Here is a 20,128-nt window from a genome sequence, read left to right on the forward strand (position 1 = left end):
CCCGCGAGGTCCGTTAATGGTTCGATATACTATTCGATAAAAGTGTTCCACCTTGTCGGGCATGTTCGCGGCTCCGGCTTCTTCGTGTACGGCTTCGCGCGCGCACGCTTTTTTTTTTGAGAGTTAAGTATATACATTAGGTATAACGGATGGAAGTAGGAGCGTCGTCGGCGCTTCTACTATTCGTCTACTAGCAGCACGTTTTGCGCACAGACAAGCAGACGTATTATTTAGCTTTTTTTTTCAAAATAAAGAAAAAAATCTTGAAAGAAATGCTTTTTGCCTTCCTCACTTTACTGAGGAAAGGCTATAAAATCACTCGAAAATTGAACTTCTCAATTAGACCTCCTAGACCCACCTTCATGTATACCTATCGACTCAGAATCAAATTCTGAGCAAATGTCTGTGTGTGTGGTGGGATGTTGATCAAAAAATTGTCACTCGATTATCTTGAGACTGGCTGAACCGATTTTGTCCGTTTTGGCCTCATTCGATCCGTCTTAGGGTCCCATAAGTCGCTATTAAAAATTATGCAGTTTAGTTAAGTACTTCAAAAGTTATGCTAAAAAAACCATTTTAACAAAAGTCCGGAAGATTGTAAAAAGGGTGGTTTTTGTAAGAAAACCCGTCATGCTGTACATTTTCAGAAAGGTTTTTAAAAGACCTATCCAACGCTTCCAAGACATTGAAGATCTGACAAATCTATCAAAAGTTATAAGCACTTAAGTGTTAGTTATACGCTTTTTGGATGCCGGATCTCAGATATATTGTTAAAAACGTTGCCCGGATCTTTCATGCGACCTATCGTTGGATAGGTATTCAAAAGACCTTTCTAACGCGTTCAAAACATTGAAGAACTGACAACCCTATCAAAAGTTATAAGCACTTAAGTGTTATTTACGCACTTCTTGCATTTTGGATAGCAATCTTAAAATTTGAGGAAGGCGCCAACCACCTAAGGGTGGATTAAGTAACGTTTTTGTATTAAACACTTGTTGCCAATTGATAACGAAACATTCAATGAATTCGAGGTTTGATTTTTGTAATAAATATAAATAGAATTCTAGTCCTGAGCTCAAAATCGATTGGCCTCTCTTTAGTTTGTGACGTTCATCGATACTTGTTTTTCCGAAATTAATTTTTCAACACAGAGGGGATTAATCCGATATGATCATCAGCTGACGGTTGAGGAGGTGTTGAGGCGTATGTACTACAGATTGTTGAACGCAAGAGCGCGACGTATCTATTTCCTCTGGCGGAAAACCTTCTGCCTAAACATGGAGAAGGGGACTGTTATTTTGGGCAAAACTGCGAAGAATGCAACTTGCTACCAACCGTTGCAGTCATGGTGTTATGACGCAATTTAAATATGATAAAATTTAGTTTGAGGCAATATTTATCGTAATTTATTGGAAAGCTTTGCGCGACAGATGACGCTACATTTTTTTTCTCTAAAAACTATAATATTTTTGATTTTTTCTGGAAACTTCTAGATAGACATTTCAACGCGCAAGAACAACGAAGACAAACTGCACGAAGGCATTGATGCTCGCGCTTACCGGTATTGCCCGGAATCGCTTGCAGAAGCAGCGCTGTGAAGTGGCGATCAATTTGCTGCGTTTTAATAAGGTCGAGATGAGTTTTGTTTTGTTATTTTTTGTCGTTAAAAGTCACCCATCTAGCGTTTAAATCTGTGCAGCGATTATGTTTAAGTCGAGCCAAGGTTGCACGCGTGTACACTAGGAGCGTTTTTATTTTTTTGTCGTCTGAGCTCCATGATTGAGCTTCGAATTATCTAAATTTAACAAATAAAAATAGCGTTGTGCTTTTATAACATAAAGAAATACAAGGAACAGTAGTAGTATGGACGTTTCACCGAATTGGGTACTAAAGCCCTATATCAATTTTTATGTACAACGGTAAAAAACACGATTAAAAACCATTTCTGATCACTATTTTTCATTTTAATGCAAAAATTTTTTTTTGACAAGACAACATTTTTCCGATGGATCAACTATGGTCCCCTTGGAACGAGCTGTCAAGTAGGAGCTTTTCTGTCAAGAAGGACCGAGAGGTTAATTTTTCAAAATTGATTTAAAAATCCATTTTAAACTCTTTGTGGTCGTACAAAGGGTCATTGTACTCAGAAAAATAAGCTTTATCGCTGTAAACAATAATATCAGCAATCTATGCTTCATTTTAGGACCCAATTGCTTAAAAATATAGAATGCAAAAACTAACGGAAATTATTCAAATATTTTTGCTCAACATTAAATGAACTGTAAAAAAAATGTTAAAACTCACAGAAATAAAGCATATTATTTACTTAAATAAGAATGGAAAAACTCACAGAAACTATTCTAAATTATAAATTATATATATATAAATTATATAAATCCTTCGCCAACTCACACAGCAGTTGCCCCGACCCCTCTTCTATTTGCGTGAAACTTTGTTCTAAGGTGTAACTTTTGTCCTTGATCACGAATCCGAGGTCCGTTTTTTGATATCTCGTGACGGAGGGGCGGTACGACCCCTTCCATTTTTGAACATGCGAAAAAAGAGGTGTTTTTCAATAATTTGCAGCCTGAAACGATGATGAGATAAAAATTTGGTGTCAAAGGGACTTTTATGTAAAATTAGACGCCCAATTTGATGGCGTACTCAAAATTCCGAAAAAACGTATTTTTCATCGAAAAAAACACTAAAAAGTTTTAAAAATTCTCCCATTTTCCGTTACTCGACTGAAAAAAAAATTGGAACATGTCATTTTATGGGAAATTTAATGTACTTTTCGAATCTACATTGACCCAGAAGGGTCATTTTTTCATTTAGAACAAAATTTTTCATTTTAAAATTTTGTGTTTTTTCTAACTTTGCAGGGTTATTTTTTAGAGTGTAACAATGTTCTACAAAGTTGTAGAGCAGACAATTAAAAAATTTTTGATATATATACATAAGGGGTTTGCTTATAAAAATCACGAGTTATCGCGATTTTACGAAAAAAAAGTTTTGAAAAAGTTGGTCGTCATCGATCATGGCCGTTCATGATCACCCGCGACAGACACGGACGACAAAACATAGAGAAACGCAAAAAATAACTTTTTCAAAACTTTTTTTTCGTAAAATCGCAATAACTCGTGATGTTTATAAGCAAACCCCTTATGTCTATATATTAAATTTTTTTAATTGTCTGCTCTACAACTTTGTAGAACATTGTTACACTCTAAAAAATAACCCTGCAAAGTTAGAAAAAACACAAAATTTTAAAATGAAAAATTTTGTTCTAAATGAAAAAATGACCCTTCTGGGTCAATGTAGATTCGAAAAGTACATTAAATTTCCCATAAAATGACATGTTCCAATTTTTTTTTCAGTCGAGTAACGGAAAATGGGAGATTTTTAAAAAAAATTTTAGTGTTTTTTTCGATGAAAAATACGTATTTTCGGAATTCTGAGTACGCTATCAAATTGGGCTTCTAATTTTACATAAAAGTCCCTTTGACACCAAATTTCTATCTCATCACCGTTTCAGGCTGCAAATTATTGAAAAACACCTCTTTTTCGCATGTTCAAAATGGAAGGGTCACGGAGATTCTCGTGATCTTAGGACAAAGTTTCACGCAAATCGAAGAGGGGTCGGGGCAACTTTTCCCGATTTCGTGTGAGTTGGTAGAGAATTACCCATATTGAAAGTTCAAAGAACTGCGCATGTTTCACGGAATACATAAACTCACAGAAATTCAAAAAAAAAAAAAAAAAAATGCTCAAAAAATAAAGAATGCAAAAACTTACAGCAATTTTACAAAATGTTATGATGAAAATCAAAAGAACTGCTCATGTTTGAAAGAATGCAAAACATTACAAAAAATATACAAATAATATGCTCAAAAATAAAAAAAATGCAAAAACTAACAGAATTTAATCAAAATTATAAATAGAACATTTAAAGAATTGCTCATGTTTCAAAGAATGTAAAAACTCACAGAAAAAAAAAAATGCAAAAAACTAGCAGAAATTAATGCAAATTTATATGCTTAAAATAAAACTCCAAATGTTTGAAAAATTGCAAAAAATCACAGAAATGATTGAAAACTGTACCGTCATCATCGTGCATGTAATAATCCATAAACTTATAATAATAACATACTAACAAAAAAAAAACATTTTTTTATAAAGAATGCAAAAACTCCCTAAAAAGTTCAAACATTATATTATAAATTATACATTACATTTTTTCCCCTTGGAACGAGCTGACAAGTAGGAACTTTTCTGTCAAGAAGGGCGGCGAAGTTATTTTTTGAAAAATTGGTTTAAAAATCAATTTTAAATCCTTTGCGTTCATACAAAGGGTCATTGTACTCAGAAAAATTAGCTTTATCGTTGTGAACAATAATATCTGCTATATTAGCTTAAATTTAGGAGACTATAAAATCACTCGCATATTGCATTTTTTTATTTGACCTCCTAGACTCAGCTTCATATACTCAAATTAAATGGAACAAAATAACTGTTCATATCAAGTCCATATTAACCCAAACCCTCCCATATCATTTTTTTCTCACTGTACAAAGCTAGTAGAAATCTATTTTTTTCTCATATGCTTTCGGCAGCAGTCCATACAAAAATAGTATGTGAAAATTCAAAAAATCTGAATTTTTAGAAGGAACTTTTGGATCGATTTGTTGTCTTTGCCGAATTTGTAGGTATAGACGAGGAATACACAAAAAAATAAACAGGGAAAAAAACACTTTTTATCATTAAAAAATATTGTATATTTAAACACAATTTTTCTATTTTATATAATGTCCCCAAACATAAAATGCCAACTTTTTAGAACATTTCAGATAGGGGAAACAAAACCTTTGGTCAAGCTATGATGTTTCGAAAAAATAGTCATTTATAAAAATTAATAAAAAATGTAAAAAAATCATTTTGCTATTTTTTTTATTGTCTAATCAAATTTGCATTAAAAACGTATTTATTCGAACTTTGTTGATACGGCCTTTGGTTGCTGAGATATGGACATGCAAAAATAAAAAGAGGAATAAATCGACTTCCTCAGTGTTGCCTTTTATCCCTGGTTTTTTGATCATCGATATCTCGAGAAGTAATCGTTCGATTTTCAGCTGTAAAAATGAAACATTATTGAAATTATCGGACCACCATTAAAAAAAAAACAAAATGCAATAGAGACAAACATCTCACACATTTATAGAAATACAAGCAAATGAAAACGGAAACTGTTTATTGTGCTTTTTCAACACATCAATTTTTATGCTGTGAATTTACCAGCATCTGGGTTCAAATAAGTTTGCCAAATTTGGAAAAGTATTTATTTTTTATGACCACAACCTTTTATGCCCAAGCTGCCAATATAAGAGATAAACTAATTTGCGTCATTCAAAAAAACAGAGAAACATCGAGACATCGAATTTAGCGATTAACCAATGACGCAAATCATGCATAGCACTGGTATTTTTGGGATAAACCAGGCCCTGGAAAGTGTTCAAAATCGATCAGGCGCGTTAAAATTTGAGTAAAGTTGGACATATACTTGTATTGACGAATAAAAAAAATTGGTCACTCCACCCAAACCGAGTTGAACCATCATTTAGAAGGTACGTGCACTCAGCTGTTTGCCGATCGATCGCCAGTCGGTTCTTTTACCGTTTTAGTAGTAAATACCAAAAAACAAGTTCTAGGCATCGAAACTCCAAGCGAGTTCTTAGTACTGCAATCCTGCATACGTCGCTCTCTACAGATTCTACCATAAATGCAACTTTAAGCAAAAATTCGACTCCAGACCGGTTTCGCACGCATGCACGCATCGGACGTGATCAAGTCCGCTGCTGCCCCAGGTATCTAGGTCATTCTCGACGAATTTAACGACGCGAGTGCATCGAGCTCATTGAATACGGCAGCAGACGACTGTTTAAAATGCCATTCTACGATTGCCACCACCACGCGGTCAGTGACGCTGATGATGGATTGCAAAATCCGTTAAGATCTGCTCAACTTTGGTGGGTCACCTCGTCTAATGGACAGACAGGAAATAACTGCGGCGGATCGTTTACTTTTTTGAGACAATGATCTATTAGTTCGTTTGGATTAAAAACTGAAGCATCGTCGCTGATTTTGAACAAATTGGTGAATTAGTTCATGGTTAAACATGGCATATTGTTGACGAGGGATATCTCAAACTTAGTCTGCATTCTGAACCGCACAAGAACGATCTGGAATGCACGACTGATTCAAACTGAATAACGTTCAAGGTAATCTCCTTTCTTCTTCTTTTGTCTGCCAAAAGCTTGCCTGTCAAGATCAACCAAGTGTCACCATCGCAAACAAATAAAAGCACCATAAAATTGGCGGCAATCCCCCCTCCCCCCCTCTGCTAGGTCAATGTTAGTGGCACGCGATGATCGGTGGCCACTGGACCAAAAACAACCACCTCGGCGGACGCAGACTTGGCGTCACGTCGCCCGATACGACGGTGAACCTTGTGTGATTAAGATGATACAGTGCGGATTATCGTCACCGTGAAACTAAAGTGGACACATCTGAGCACACCGTGGCGGTTTCAAGCCTCTGGTCAGAGGAGATTGCGAATTATGAACTCTGGCAACCGTTTGAAAATTGCTCAGTTTGGGGCGTTGATGAACTCGCGACGCGCGGTTTGTGTGGCTTAACTTTTTTGTCTCTATTGCCAACGACCTTTATGGGGTGGTGTGTGGCCGTGAAAAATTGTCGATCAATAGCCCTTTTCACATTGAATGTGAAAGGTTTACTCATCGGATACACTTTTTATTTGTTTCATAATTTTAAGATTTTTCAGTAATCTTGCTATCCTATCGCAATTCGCTTTCATAAATAGGATCATTCAGAAAGTCTGTTGGACTGTTGCTGAAATGTTAATTTATCTAAATATAGCTCTAAACACTTCGTGACGCCAACAGAAAAATAGGGTGACAAGAAGTTTAAGGTGGGGCAAATTGATTAGAAAGTTTTTTTTAGCTCAAATAATTACACTGGGGTGATCCTAGCCAAAGGGGCTCCAAAATAATTGTTTTTAAAGATGGTATGAAAACTTCTCATTGTTAGAACGGATTTTAGCTCCTTTGGACGCAAATCGACGCTGTCGTACGTCACTTTTAGACGTTCCGAGAAAAACGCGTTTCAATGTTTGACCTTGAACAAACCTAAAAAGAGCACACAACGTAAACAATTTGATTTGTTTACCATTCTGTACGTTATCCTGAATTTTGTTGAATCAGGAGTCTTGAGTTTAAATTACAAATGTTTACGGTAGTCGGGCGTGTACTTGTGTTAAACGCGTTCCGACCTAGAATTCCTTTGGCCAGTTGTCGCACTTACAGCAATGTTCAGGGCGTGTCACGATAGCACGACAAGATTGAAACTACTTTCATATGAAGAGTGACGGACGGAAGAATGCACGGATTTTTTTTTCGGTGTTTAACTCAATTTGGCCAAAAATGCACGTGTGACAAGATAGCACGACAATGACGGAATCGTGGGTTATTACACGGAGAAAAAAAAGTTCTCAAAATCGTGCACCAGCGTTCATGAAAATGGGAACCACGAGCAAAGTGTTCAAATCCCATGGTACGATTTCCAAAAACGTATCATGGGATTTGAACACTTTGTTCGTGGTTCCCATTTTCATGAACGCTTGTTTACGATTTTGGGAACTCTTTTTTCTCCGTGTAGTTGGGCTTTTTTTTTGTTGAAAAAATAGTTTGAGAACCTTAAATTCTAGGCTGATATTTGAAAGGTCGTATGAAACTTTTTATTATGTATTGACCGTGTTTAGACCAAAAAGTCCCCGGACTTTTGATTTTTGAAGGCCATTTCATTGAAAAAACTTTCTGTTTTCAATCTCTTGTTTGTACCTTAAAATAATATTTTTGGGAATATTTTGTGAAATTTTCCGGGGAATTCAATAAAATTATTACAGACGTATTCAATCAACATTTTATTTAGATTAAATTTTTAGGTCATCAAACTATTTTTCCTTAAAAGCCCAACTTATATCCACTCATTTGCGGCCTAGAAAGGCTTAGGTCGGTTAAATAGACGAGAAGTTTTGCTTAAAAAATTGCCTCAATTTCCAGGACAGCATGAATGAATTGCTTAAAAGAATGATTTTTTCACTAAAGTTCCTGTTTTATAAAATCAATTATTTGACACCCGCTGAGATCATCGTCGTCACGTCAAAACATCCGATAGATGCGGCTGCTATTATAAACTAGTTTATCTCACCGCACAGCCAATGTGCCACGAATAGTTTGTTGACCCATCGCGATGGGACTGCGCAGCAGAGGAATTGTATTAGCATACAAATTATCGGTGGCGCTGGCGGATGATGTGTTCAAATTTGACATAAATTGGGCACCAGCTAGGTGTTAGGGAGTCCCTACCATTAATAACGCCAACTGAAACTGACATGGCAGCTCGAATCCGGAAGACTACGGCGTATTATTAGCAGAAAATGGTTATTTTTAAATGGAAACCTTCACTCATTTCTGTCTTAAGTGTTTTTTTTCTCCCAATTTTCCAACAGCATCTCTGTTATCTGTTTTTTTTCTGGTCTCGCATTCTTAATTTAATGTTCTGTCTGGAGCCGTTTTACCAAAAACTGGATTTTTTGCGTCATTCCCGGTAGAAGATCACATGGTGCTAATTTAGTGCATTCCAAATTCGGGTTTTTTTTTTTCTCGGGTCCCACTCGATTGGGATGATATTTTTTTTTTGAAAGGAATTCTGGTGAATCTTGCCTATGGTTGATATTCCTTTGACGTCAAACTGACTTAGAGTGCCTCGGTGGCTTAGAGAGTCGGCGATTGGACTCACCATTCTAAATTCGTCAGTTTGAATCTTGGGGTGTTAAGGTCCTAGTAGTGAACAGAAGTTTTTAATTCCTTTATAATACCAGTCTTGGGAAGCTTAGGCCTGAGAAAAAAATCTCGCATCTGAGACCGTCAAGATCTGTGGGATTGTTTGTAGGATGTTTTTTCAATCAGTTTTTTTTTCGCTTTGTTTATGTAGAAGCGAACGAATTTCGTTGATTTAGTTTGATCCATAAAAATGCAAATGCGGAGACGTAGAATCATGCAAATGGCATCGGGTCAACTGAATGCATTTTGAGGTGACTGCAAGGTCGAAGACTGCATCAATTTATCGCTTGCACGAGGCAGGAAAGGAGGTGCAAAAAAGAGGAACAATAAATTTAAAGCTTTATTTGTGCTTTATTCAGTGCTAAAGTTAGCTTTGAGTGGTCACCATGATCTGTAATGTTTACAGTTTAACTTCGATAAGGCGAAAGTAGTCAATCCAGTGCTGGAGACCTTACGACGACCTTCATCGTAATGCCAATCAACCCACAACTCCAACTCGCGCATCGTAAAACCACGTTCGGACTCCGTATAGTATTTTCATTTGCGTATGGAAGCAGGCACAATCACAATTTGGTGGCTTTAGTCCAAAAAGGTTTACATTAAAAGAACCGTTGTTGTTTTCTGGGCTGCCTCCATTCATGCGTTTCGCAACCTGTGAGTTCATATAGGCAAGATAGTCTTAATTTTACTACAATTCGGTTTAAATAAACGAAAGACTCTGCAGTGTGCAAAAAGGGTGTTGGCTGGACGATCTCTGTACACCTTTTGAGTCGATTGTTGGCTGGGCATTGAAAGGGAAGTTTAACTAAATGGACGGTATTCATGTCATTGCGCACTGTTGTGGTCAACATCTTGTAATGGCATTGAGCCGAAAGTGGAAGTGACACGATGAATGGATGACATTTGGGGATCAATCAATTTTTGTCAATGCAATATTGGAACACTTCGGGTGTTATGTCACCGGGTTTCGAGGTAGAGTTGATCAGGGGGATATCTTTTCCATAAATTCCAAACAATCTTTTATAACATAACAAAATAAAGTCATGTAAAAAAAATAATCTTAGAGTGTACGTTTTACAGAATCTGCTTATATTTTTGAAATTCCTGATTTTTTTAACGTTTGGCACAAAATAAGACTTAATTTTTTACAAAATGGGTATGGGAATATTCTTAAATCTGCACCACGGGAAGGAACTTTCTGATCAATTTGGTGTCTTCGATAAAATTGTAGGTTATGACTTTTCAGAAAAACGCGAACAGGGAATGGAAAATTTCCCGGTTTCTTATTTCACTTGTTACTCAAAGTTCAATTCCCAAAATACGTAATTGATTTTCGATAAGTGTTTTGCCTTCTTCATCTCAATGAGGAAAGGCTATACAATCACTCGAAATTTGGCCTCCAAGACCCACCTTCACGTATACATATCAATTAGAATCAAATTCTGAGCAAATGTCTGTGAGTGCGGTCGGATGTTGGTCAAAATAATTTAACTCGATTATCTCGGGACTGGCTGAACCTATTTTGACAGCTTTGGTCTCATTCGATGCGTCTTGGAGTCACATAATAAATTATGAAGTTTATTAAAGTATTTCAAAAGCTATGCTACAAAACCGATTCCGACTATAAGTTCGGAAGATTGTTAAAAAGGTGGTTGTTATAAGAAACTCGGTCATGCTATATAGTTTTAGAACAGCATTGAAACCGGTAGACTCCAAGATCTGTATTTCAGGACACTTTGAAAGACACAGAACATCCCAAAAGTGACCCCACATAGCTCATAGTGTTGCTAAAAGGTCCCACGGACACCACTGAATATGAACCATAATCGGAATCTTGGTAAAATCATGTTGTTACGGCGGTAGACTCTAAGATCTGTATTCCAGGGCACTTTGGAGGACCCAGAACATCTCAAAAGTGACCCCACATAGCTCATAGTGTTGCCAAAGGGTCCCAGGGACATCACTGAATATGAACCATAATCGGAATCTTGATAGAATCATGTTGTTACGGCTGTAGACTCCAAGATCTTTATTCCATGACACTTTGGAGGATCTAGAACATCCCAAAAGTGATCCACATAGCTCATAGTGATGCCAAAAGGTCCCAGGGACATCACTGAATATGAACCATAATCGGGATTTTGGTAGAATCATGTTGTTATGGCGGTAGACTCTAAGATCTGTATTCCAGGACACTTTGGAGGACCCAGAACATCTCAAAAGTGACCCCACATAGCTCATAGTGTTGCCAAAAGGTACCAACGACATCACTGAATATGAAACTTAATCGGAATCATGGTAGAATTATGTTGTAACGGCGGTAGACTCCAAGATCTGACAACCGTATCAAAAGTTATAACCACTTAAATGTTAATTATACAATTTTTTGAGGCCGAATCTCAGATATTTTGATGAAAACGTTGTCTGGATCTACCAAGCGACCTATCGATGGATGGGTAAGCATGAGACCTTTTCAAAGTATTCAAAAGATTGAAAATCTGACAACTCTATCAAAAGTAATAAGCACTTCAGTAATTGTAATACACAATTTTTAGGCTGTTTAGTGTAATCACTTTATGAATGTGAGGAAGGCATCAACCACCTAAAGCTGGATTCAGTTACGTTTTTTTTTGTATTATATGATTAAAATAGACATTTTCTACGCCAGAATTTTTTCATGATTTTTGCAAAAAATTTAAACCAAAATATGATCATTCTACATTTTAAATTTTATGAATTTATACATGTTTGTGATCATTTTAAAATATTTTCATTCTAATGATGATTAGCAAAGATTTTTGGTAACTAAGGGTATCAATAGAATCAATATCAAAATCCAAATAAAGTACACCTGGGATACGAAATAATCAAACGATCAAATGGCTGCTTAATAATTAAGTGTGTCCCAAAAAACACGATTTGCAATTTTTTGAAAAATGTAGAGGTCCCACTAATTGTATTGTATTCATATTGATCTAAAAGGCTGTCATTTTTCATTGGCCTAATGTCAAAGTTGATTTTTTTTGTAATTGTAATTATAATTTGTTGTTTTATTGGTTACGATAGCCTGTTAGTACGGATTGTGCACCAGGTTAAGGATTGCCTATTTGTCTTTTTTACGATTTTCTCTTTAAAACCAACTAAAGAATGGTTAATAAAATTAATACCATCCCATTGTAGGCAACTTCTTCCTGAACAACATTGCTTTTTGAATAATTAGTTTTTGTCACTTCAGTGGCAAGATACAGACGTTGCATTAAAACAATTTTATTTTATTTTAACTTTTTTTCTATTGCGGTGTCGGTCGGGACTTTATGAAAGTTCAGCAACTCAGACTCCGGCTTCTGGAGATTAGCGACTCCATCTTCAGCTTTCTAAAAAAAAACTCGATTTCGCTGATTGTGACTTGAAATCTAAAAAAACTCCCATACAAAGTTATCAAAAATAAGCCGAATACGACTTCGACTCAGACTTCAGCTGCTGAAGATTTGGTCGGGGTCACTCCGACCTCACCTCTTCAAATAGACCCGACTCCAGCTCAGACACCACAGCACTGATTTTTGGGATCATTTTAGAACTCAACGCTCTAAACAAGATAACGAAAAATGTTTTTTTCGTGATGACATAATCCAAAGATTCGATTAACCGAAGTTATTTTTTTTCCAAGGACTTTGGATAATCAAGTCAGGACTATATTTGAAAGACCCAGATTTTATCTTGGTAAAAAATTTTTGAACGATTTGGTGTCTTCGGCAAAGTTATAGATTTTGTCTCCCAAAGTTGAATCTTCTTATTTTATTTTCGAGATTTTTCAATTTCTAGATGCTGACCGATGTTTTTAAAACCGCCTTGAGTCAGGGGTATTAAAAGACACCCAAAAAACGAAAACTAAAAAATTTGGTTTATTCGACCCTTTAAAAAAAAAAAAACTCCAGATTTAAAAAATTGATAATGCCATTTAATTGATAAGAATTTTAGCTTATCTAAAGCCATGTTGGTAATTTGTTTTACTGAGCTCAAGCTTGAGGCTAGAAAAAATCAATTTACTTTGTATACATTATTATAATAATTGACCAATTTAGCTTTACCATAGAAACACATTATCAGATTATCTTTCTGTGCCAGCATTTCCTTATAGTCTGAACCACTACTCGGTCACCCGGTGTCCGAAGTGCAACCACTTCCGTTTCTGGCTGACCCCAATCACACCTACTTGTGCGCGCACATCGACTTCTCTTAGCAATGATAAAGCTCCTCTCCTTGAGAGCAAATTATTTACGGCACACGCTAGAACCGTCCCTCACCGGTCCGAGATTCTCATCGATTCGCTCCGACGATCTTCTCCAGCACAGAGGCTCTCGCGGGATCTCTCTCGTGGTATTCTAGCTATTGGCACACAACATTCTATGTCAACTTTGGTAATGTGCTGATCTTGCCGGTTAGTTAGTATCACCATAATAATTAGCTACTCAACCACACAGTTTACCGAAAAAAAACTAGTGCCTTGTACTATGATTTAATCTGACAGCTAGTTCAAAGAACGCTGGACACCGGTTCCGTACGTGATCAACGGCAAGTAGGCGTCCTTTCTCGCGATCGCGAGCTTTCGTTTGGGGAGCTTTGAGTACTCCTCGATCGGTGAGTTCTCACCGCTCATTCTCTTTTTTGGCCATCCTTCGTCGTTCGTTTCGCGTTGCACTCGTAGTGTCCTGTCGGCTTTGCTGTCTGTTTGTAGTGGTAAGTGTGGTGTCTGTTTGCGCGCGATAACGTACGCGGAACGATCACGTGCGAAGCATTTTTTGTTGTGGAGCTTTTAGCACGCGTGTGCAAGTTTGACGCTATAGTGGCGTTGCCGGATGGGAAGCAGCCAGCGAATAAACAAAGCTTTTGGCGAGCGCAGTTGTGTAGTCGTTGGATATCTGTGTGTTGTGGAGTTTTGTGCGAGCCCCTCGATAAGAGTGATCTTTTTGCGGGTTGTTATTTTTTCGAAAATTTCCAGCGTGCTTCAGTTTTCGGCCGGAGCGCGTCGCGAGCAGAACGCTTTTTCTCGCGATCTTGAATTAATTTAGCGTTTCAAGTGGGAGGTTCGAACGTGAAGTGGAGTTCTGATTCGGATGCATTTCACTGGGATGGTAGTGTTGGCAGTGAATTTTGAGTGGAAAAAGTTGGAAAAAATCTAGTGGTGAAAAAGAATTACTTTTGTGAAGCACCATGTTTGTGCGGAAGGAAAAGTGTTGTGCAGTGAAGGTAGTCATTGAACGACATCAATATAATTTGTTATTGTGTTGGAATTGGAATCAAGGGTTTAGGAACGTCATAAAATATTTTTATTACCTTTTACTCATACTTCAAAAGTTTTAGTTTACACAAGTTTATTTAAAATTTAAACCAGCATCCGGCTTTTAAAATATATATAGAAAAGAATATTTTTTTAAATATATCGAAAAAAGGATAGGCGTTTACTCTTCATCTCAAAAGGGAACAGATTGAAATAAAGTTTCAATTGATATAGCTGCATTTTTTTATGTTTTTGTTCCCCAACTACTTTATACAATTCTCAAATTGCAACAAGATCAAAGAATATTTGATTTGAAGTTTTTGTCTAAATATACATATTACAAATATTTTCAAAAAAAGATAATTGGTTGAAATATTATTAATTCTCAATTTTTGTTGCAAAATTGATTGTAAGCTTTTCTTTAAATGAGTCACTTTCAAACTAATTTCTAAAAAGATGTTTAGGCCAAATACCAGAATAAATATAAAACTTCAAGAAAAAAATAAAAAATAACAAAGTGTATCACAAAACGTTTTAATTATTACGGTTGTGCTACTGCGTAAAACACATGGTTTCGAAGATTTTTAAAAAATAAATTATTTCTTTTTTCAGCTGTGATACTAAAATTCAAAGTTTGTTAAAATATTAAAGCGTTATATTTAATAAAAAATGATAATAATCGCATAACTATATTTTATAGTGGATTGTACAAGTTTTTCAATAAAATAAATAAATTTGGAGAAGTTTTTAAGAAAGAAGAGAAAGAAAAATTTGCAAAACATTGCATTGAACTAATTTTACTGATGTTACGTGATTAACATTTGTGAAAGCATTATCAGTTTTAAAAAAATGTTTTAGTTGTTGTGAGGTAATTAAAAAAAACGTTTATGTTTTACAACCTAACTAGTTTTTGGGAGTTAAAAATAAATTTCATTATATGATTGCCAGGATATAAATTAGAGGCATAAATTTAAAAAAAAAAGTGTAGATCAGGGTGTAACAGTAACAAAATTGACATCAGGAATACCTTCTGACTCGATTCTCTAAAGATTTTCCAAAAAACTATTTTTTTCTTGCTGCCCTAGAGTAATTGCATAATTAAAGAAGGGTGTAAATAGGACGTTTCGCCGATTTGGAAAAAAATGAATGGCCTGAGTTTTTGTATCCTTTATAACTATAGGTGATTTTTTGTATGTAAGCATGTTATTTTTATAAGTTTATAAATAATTACATACATAAACAAATGTTTAACAAAAACCGAGTTTATAAAACTTATTTGGTGAGTTTCTGCATTTTTTAAATATTTAATTCCAGCGTACTTAATTGAATAATTTTTCAGAGTTTTTGCAATTTTTCAAACATTAGTACCGTCAGTGGGGGTGACATTGGGTCTGGGGGGTGAGATTGGGTCAAAGTGATTTTTTACGGATTTTATCATTACTCAGGTTTTTCTTAATGAAACTGAATTCTGTTAAAAGGTTTGTGTAGGGGACATCTTAAGATGATTTCGCTAAAAAATCTCGTCCCTAGAACAAATCCTGTTATTTTGGCAGCTGTCTAAAGTTTGGGTACGTTTTTGGCCAAAATTGACCTCTCAAAAAATCATTTTTCTAATATTTTTGTTAGAATTGCTCGAAAACAACCCAAATGTTTGAAAATCTCCACTTCAAACATTGTAGCATGTCAATACGATTCCCTCAAACAAGAAACACTGTTGGATGACTTGTTTTTACCATATCATTGAATTTGAGCATCATTTAAGTTTCATTTGACCCAATGTCACCCCCTCTAAGGGGTGAGATTGGGTCAATTTTCAAATTATTGGCATTTAAGGTAGTGTTCATCAAAATCCACCATATTTTGGGAAAATGTTAGTAAACTATCCAAGAACAAATCTACGTTGAAAGATTTTCGATGTTATTTAAATTGTTTTTGTTACTAAGCAATTACGAGAGGTGTATCGTTTTTTGACCCATAGTCACCCCTACTGACGGTAGTTTTATTTTTAGCTTATAATTTTGAATTAATTTCTGTTAGTTTTTTGAATTCTTTTATTAAGCAAATTTTTGAAATATTTTTGTGAGTTTTTGCATTCTTTAAAATATAAGAAGTACATCACTTTTCATATTATTATTATGCCTTATTCCACAAGATTGCAATACAAGAGCAAGTACCCAGTTACAGTATGGTCCATAAAAAAATGCATATTTTCACAGAAAACTGGTTCCATTCTAACATGTATTTAACAAATTGACTTGAGCAATTCTCTCAGACTTCGGTCATTCGTTTTTTTTTGTATCTTTAAATCCAGCTGAAACTTTTTTGGTGCCTTCAGTATGCCCAAAGAAGCCATTTTGCATCATTAGTTTGTCCATATAAATTTCCATACAAATTTGGCAGCTGTCCATACAAAAATGATATAAAAAATTCAAAAATCTGTATCTTTTGAAGGAAATTTTTGATCGATTCGGTGTCTTGGGCAAAGTTGTAGGTGTGGATAAGGACTACACTGAAAAAAAATGATACACGTTAAAAATAATTCTGGTGATTTTTAATTTAACTTTTTGTCGCTAAAACTTGATTTGAAAAAGAACACTTTTTTTATATGTTTTAGGGGTTATCAAATACCAACTTTTCAGAAATTTCCAGGTTGTGTAAAAAATTATTGACCGAGTTATTAATTTTTCAATCAATACTGTTTTTTTTTAAATCGATATATTGGTCGCAACAACTTATCAACTTCATTTTTCGATGTAAAATTAAATTTGCAATCAAAAAATACTGTAGTTAAATTTTCATAAAGTGCACCGTTTTCAACACCCAAAGTAAAAATATATCTCAAAATCTGCAACATTGGATTTGCTGCAGAAAATGTCATATTTTATAACATTTTTTGCAGCAAGCCCGTAGATCATTTTTGCCCGCGTGTAAACATGTCAGCGATCTGCAGTTCTCACCAACACATATAATGCTGGCCCGTCCCCGAGCAACACTCCAAAGAGAAGCATATGTTGGTGCTCTTTCACTCTATTTTCATCAAGCGTCCATGGCGCGGTGGTAGCGTGTCGGATCAATAACCAAGAAGTTGGTGGTTCAATCCTCGTTCTGCTAAGTGTTTTTTTTTGTGAAATACAACCAAAAAGCCGTCGGTAAAGTCGATAATTGTCGGTAACGGGCAAAAATGTCATACCCCTATATCGCAAAAAATGCATGAGGACAGATTTCATGCAGATTCTGATATACTTTCATGCCGCCATGCATCACAATCATGCGACTGCCAGTTGGGTGAAGTTATATCCTTTTTTAGGTAACTTTTTTGAAAATAGTTGCAGTTTTCCATTTTTTTTAAATTAGTGCACATGTTTACCCACTTTTGAAAAAAATATTTTTGAAAAGCTGAGAAAATTCTCTATATTTTGCTTTATTGAACATTGTTGATACGACCCATAGTTGCTGAGATATTGCCATGCAATGGCATTAAAAACAGAAAAATTGATGTTTTCTAAGTCTCACCCAAACAACCCACCATTTTCTAACGACGATATCTCAGCAACTAATGGTCCGATTTACAATGTTAAAACATGAAACATTTGTGAAATTTTCCGATCATTTCGAAAACAACATTTTTATTTTTTTTAAATCAAGACTAACATTTCAAAAGGGCGTAATATTGAAATTTTGGCCCTTTTGAAATGTTAGTCTTGATTTGAAAATTTTGAAAATGTCGTTTTTGGTCCCGCCCGTGTGGATCAATCGGACCGCGCACTGGACTCACTATCCAGAGGTCGACGGTTCGAATCCCGCGGCGAGCGCTCTAAAATTCTTTGTGTAAAATGGGTATTCGGCGCCGTCACTCCGTGCCATACTTTCATACACTTAGGAGCCCAGGGCGGCGAAGTCCTTGTAGATAAAAGGAAGACACTAGTGGTTGGTACTAGCAATGGTGGCCGACAGCTATAAAGTCAACTTCGTTTTGTTTTTGAAAAGATCGAAAAATTTCACGAATGTTTCATATTTTTACATTGTAAATTAGTTGCTGAGATATCAACATTAGAAAATAGTGGGTTGTTTGAGTGAGACTTAGAAAACATCAATTTTTCTGCTTTTTAAGCCTTTGCATGGCAATATCTCAGCAACTATGGGTCGTATCAACAAAGTTCCAAAGAGCAAAACAAAGAGAATTTCTCAGCTTTTCAAAAGTGGGCAAACATGTGCACCTATTTAAAAAAAAATGGAAAACTGCGACTATTTTCAAAAAAGTTACCTAAAAGTGGCTATAACTTGAAAACGGAGCACTTAATGAAAATTTCACTAGGATACGTTTTGATTGCAAATTTGATTTCACAACGAAAAATGAAGTTGAAAAGTTGTTGCGACCAAAATTTCGATTTTTTGAAAAAAAATCAGTATTGATTAAAAAATTAATAACTCGGTCAATGATTTTTTGCTCAACCAGGAAATTTCTGAAAAGTTGTCATTTGATGTCCCCTAAAACATATAAAAAAAAACAAAAAAATTAAAAATAGTGTTTTTTTTTTGCAAATCAAGTTTTAGCGACAAAAAGTCAAATTAAAAATCACCAGATTTTTTTTTACCGTGTATCATTTTTTTTCTATCCATACCTACAACTTTGCGGAAGACTCCAAATCGATCAAAAACTTCCTTCAAAAGATAACTTATTTTAATTTTCATATCTCATTTTTGTATGGGCAGCTGCCAAATTTGTATGAAAGTTTATATTGACAAACTTATGATGCAAAATGGTTTCTTTGGGCATACCGAAGGCACCAAAAAAGTTTCAGCTAGATTTAAAAATACAAATATTAAAATTTAAAAAATAAGTTTGATTTCGTAGAGAACTCCTCACTTTTTTTATGTACCATGGTGTTAGTATAGTACGTTTTGAAGATATTTTCATGGCAGTTTTTTGCAGTTCGTCAAAACTGGGAATTGGCGGGCTACAATAATGGATGTATTTTTGATACAAAATTAACATTTATTTCATACATTATATCTCAAAAACGGAACAGTTTAAAATATCCAACCCAGTGCCAAAAAGCATTGTTAGAAGTCCCTCTTAAACATAAATTTATAAATCTCTTTATAAATTTTGATAAAATTGATCATTTTAGAGAAACATGCATTTGGGTTATTATCTTGAGTGATTCGGTCAAAATAAATTAATAACTAAAAACCAAAATTGCAAATTTGTTTAATTGTTGCCATCTTCCACTCCAATTATTTTTCATAAACATCGACAAGCAAAAAAAAAAATACTCTTGGAAAAATTCAAATTCCATTGGAACAAACGTGTCGATTGTAAAATACTCAGGTAAAATTCATTTGTTTATTTTTTTTTAATTTTCATTCAAACGGAAAGTTCCAAAGCACTTTGCAAAATTTTAAACTTTTTATCAACATACACTGAAAAAAGTGTGCGAGAAATCGTGAGTTTCAATTAATGAATTCGTAAATAATTGTATTAATGTGTTCGTAATAAATACATCGAAAAAAAAAACATGTTAAACTGTAGGGAAAAAGCTAAATCTAGAACTTTGATACTTTACAAATATCCTTATGTTTTAAGCAGTTTTGATTACGCTTGATTTTTTTTATTTCTTTGTTCGCCATCATTCGACCCTAATTAGAGCCTTTTTTGTTTTGCTACGTATTTTGAACAGTCATTACAAAAGGGCCCTTTTGACTATTAAGAAAAAAATCTGGATGAGGGAAATAATTCCGCGAAATAAAGCCTTTAGAAAAAGTAGCTTTGAACTCTGAAGCACGAAACACACAATTTTTGTAAACCTGTGTAAATTCTAAAGAATGAAAATGCTGTAAAATCAAGAACTTCTCAGGTTTGTGATTATGTCTATGATAAGCATTCGGATTTTCTGAGCCGACATCAAACTAGTCGCTTTTATTAGTTCTC

The 20,128-nt window shown here is 35.0% G+C and overlaps 1 protein-coding gene across 1 annotated transcript in view; it reads left to right on the top strand.

Annotated features, from left to right (window-relative positions):
- The first annotated feature begins 13,927 nt into the window (after positions 1-13,927).
- The window catches only part of LOC6045142 (glucose dehydrogenase [FAD, quinone]), a 30,784-nt gene continuing 24,583 nt past the window's right edge, over positions 13,928-20,128 (top strand). The window contains exon 1 of the mRNA XM_001862505.2: positions 13,928-14,165. Within this exon, the coding sequence (XP_001862540.2) occupies positions 14,130-14,165 (36 nt within the window). The 5' untranslated portion in view covers positions 13,928-14,129. The remainder of the gene's footprint in view (positions 14,166-20,128) is intronic.

The sequence above is a fragment of the Culex quinquefasciatus genome, chromosome 3, assembly GCF_015732765.1.
Source record: "Culex quinquefasciatus strain JHB chromosome 3, VPISU_Cqui_1.0_pri_paternal, whole genome shotgun sequence".
NCBI lineage: Eukaryota > Metazoa > Arthropoda > Insecta > Diptera > Culicidae > Culex > Culex quinquefasciatus.